Raw genomic sequence first — 2413 nt, 5'->3', positions numbered from 1 at the left:
CAACTTGCACTACACGAATGATAATGTCGTGCCTGCAAGTGTAGACTGACTGCCAGATGACAGTATACTATTAGTCTATTAGTGGTGGTAGCTCTTTCGGTAGTGGTAACCCTGTTAGTGGTGGTAAATCTGCCGGTAGTGGTAGCTCTATTAGTTGTGGTAAATCTTGCGGTAGTGGTAGCTTTATCAGTTGTGGTAGCCTTTTCAGTTGTGGTAGCCTTTTCAGTGGTGGTAGCCTTTTCAGTTGTGGTAGCCTTTTCAGTGGTCAAAGGTGGAGGTGAACCGCTACCACATTCTGCTGGAACAGAGAAATCGTTTGTGTAATCTGCTGCATTTACTCCCAGACCACGTTTGGCGAATCCCTTCCAAATCTCGCACTTGTTGGCCCCATTATAATAGGCTGCATCGGACGCAATAATGGCATCACGAGCATTGACCAAGCTAGGACTGCATGGCTGATGCATCAATCCACCCATCACATTCTGCATAGCAACAATGTTGCCAGCCTTGCCCTTGGCATCGTAGAGATTGGTAGAAAATCCACTCTTGGTGACCAAGTTCCAGTAAACTTCCCAAAGCATGGCTGCCCACACCTCACCAGCCTCGTGCAGCTCTGTGCGGGTTTTAAGGTCGCCATATGTCAAAGGGTTGATTTTCATGTCCGTAGTGTAAGGATGCGAGCGAATACCTTCGGGTTTATTAATAACATACGCTCCAAGGATAACTGGCGTGTCGGCTTTGTCGGATTCTTTGGCAGTCACGATCATGGCAAATATGTCGGACCAACCTTCGCTCATACCTCTAGTTTCATGGCCCGACATGCACAAAGGCGCCAAAGATCCACCTGTCAAACGAGTCGAAACACCATGACCATATTCGTGCAAAGGAACTTGATTGTCCAAACCACCACTGCGGTTAGGCTTGACGCGGGTAAATCGGAACATTTTCATTTTACCAGGCTGGCCATCAGAAGGTGTCAGGAATACAGCATCGTTGACACTCGACGAGTCCAGAATGCTAATACTGATAGCATCACCGCCTTTACCGCCCTTTTCAAAGTTGTCATTTTGGAAATTACCTGCAGCCTCGGTGAAACCATACTGGTATGTGATATCGTGCATCAGGTTGCCAATATAAAACAAATTTACAGCAGCTGCCTGCATGTTGTCTGGATCGTTGGGATCAGCTTCTGGATTGAATTTAGTGTCAAACACACCATCAATGCCGGTTCCTGGAGCTGGCGGTGATTTTGTAAAGTCGACAGCATTAACGTTGTTACCCTGAGTGGCAGTTCCGTTTGTCCATCCGTTGGGCGACGATGGTTTGTATTCTGGATCTTTGATGTCTGAAAACCCACCGTCATTGGGATTGAAACCAGGAACTTGGATAGCCTTGTATGTTGCACGATGGGCGAAATCAACAGCCTGGATCAGTTTGCCTAGTATCAATCCATTTACATTCAGATTAGTGCTGATTCCACAAAAATCAATACCTGAACCCAAAATACCATACCAGTGTTAGCATCGGCCCAGACTTGGATCCAAGAACTAACATCCTTGTCGCGAAGCTGAAATTTGTAAGCATACACAAGCGTGCCATCTCCTTGTTGAACATACTCCAATTCGTAATCAAACTCGGTATGAACGAGCAAGCCCTTGGCCTTGGACACAATATCAGCAACCTGCTCAAACGTCAGTTTGGTTTTGGGTTCCGCAATTGAAAGCTCACTTTTGGCAAAATGGCTTTCAGTACCAAACGAAGCAGAGTACGAGACAATCTGGCCGTCCTGGATATGGACTGCGGCTTGGTGATTGGCTACACGTGCATTATTAACCATGTGTGCACCATATATGTGTGTTACACCTGCGCCGTCTGTAAAGTTATTGTAAACCTTGAACTCGTTAGGTGTGAGATTGAGTTTGTCACAGAGATACGCAACACCAGTTTTGACTGGATCGGTATTAGACGAAGCCATGAGGCTGGATGAGTGATCATAAGGAATCTGCTGGTAAGTGGATTTGGGAAAGTAGAATGGAAGATCGTCAACGGCATCTTGTGTGGACGGAATGGTTGGGACTGCAAAAACTGCAGGGGTGGCAAGAGCAAGAACAAGAGCAACAGTAGAAACAAACATTTTAAAGTGTCTTCGATATTTATAGTGTATATGTAGCAAGTACAGGATCAAATTGTTACAACAATATGGGTCAATGAAATTGGCTGCATACCATTTCACGTTGTTTTATATTTTGAATCATACATTTTACAGTGTCGAGTTTACTAGATATACATGTGCTAATCAAGAAACATGAATATCAAATACACGTGTGGATATATCACATATCCAAATTATGCATGTGAAACGGGTTCATTATTGCATTGCTTTTGATTAGAATAGTTGTGCAAATGACAAGTT

The 2413-nt window shown here is 44.6% G+C and overlaps 1 protein-coding gene across 1 annotated transcript; it reads right to left on the bottom strand.

Moving 5' to 3' along the window:
- Window positions 1-329: 329 nt before the first annotated feature.
- On the bottom strand, window positions 330-1436 carry BATDEDRAFT_1614 (uncharacterized protein; the record flags this gene model as incomplete). Its single annotated transcript, XM_006682047.1, has 1 exon — window positions 330-1436. A coding segment is annotated over one exon (1107 nt), but the record flags the coding sequence as incomplete, so codon positions are not given.
- Window positions 1437-2413: the final 977 nt, after the last annotated feature.

This window comes from Batrachochytrium dendrobatidis (genome assembly GCF_000203795.2).
Source record: "Batrachochytrium dendrobatidis JAM81 unplaced genomic scaffold BATDEscaffold_15, whole genome shotgun sequence".
Lineage (NCBI taxonomy): Eukaryota > Fungi > Chytridiomycota > Chytridiomycetes > Rhizophydiales > Batrachochytrium > Batrachochytrium dendrobatidis.
Note: the sequence above shows the minus strand (reverse complement) of the source record. Positions and strands in the feature narration are given on the sequence as shown.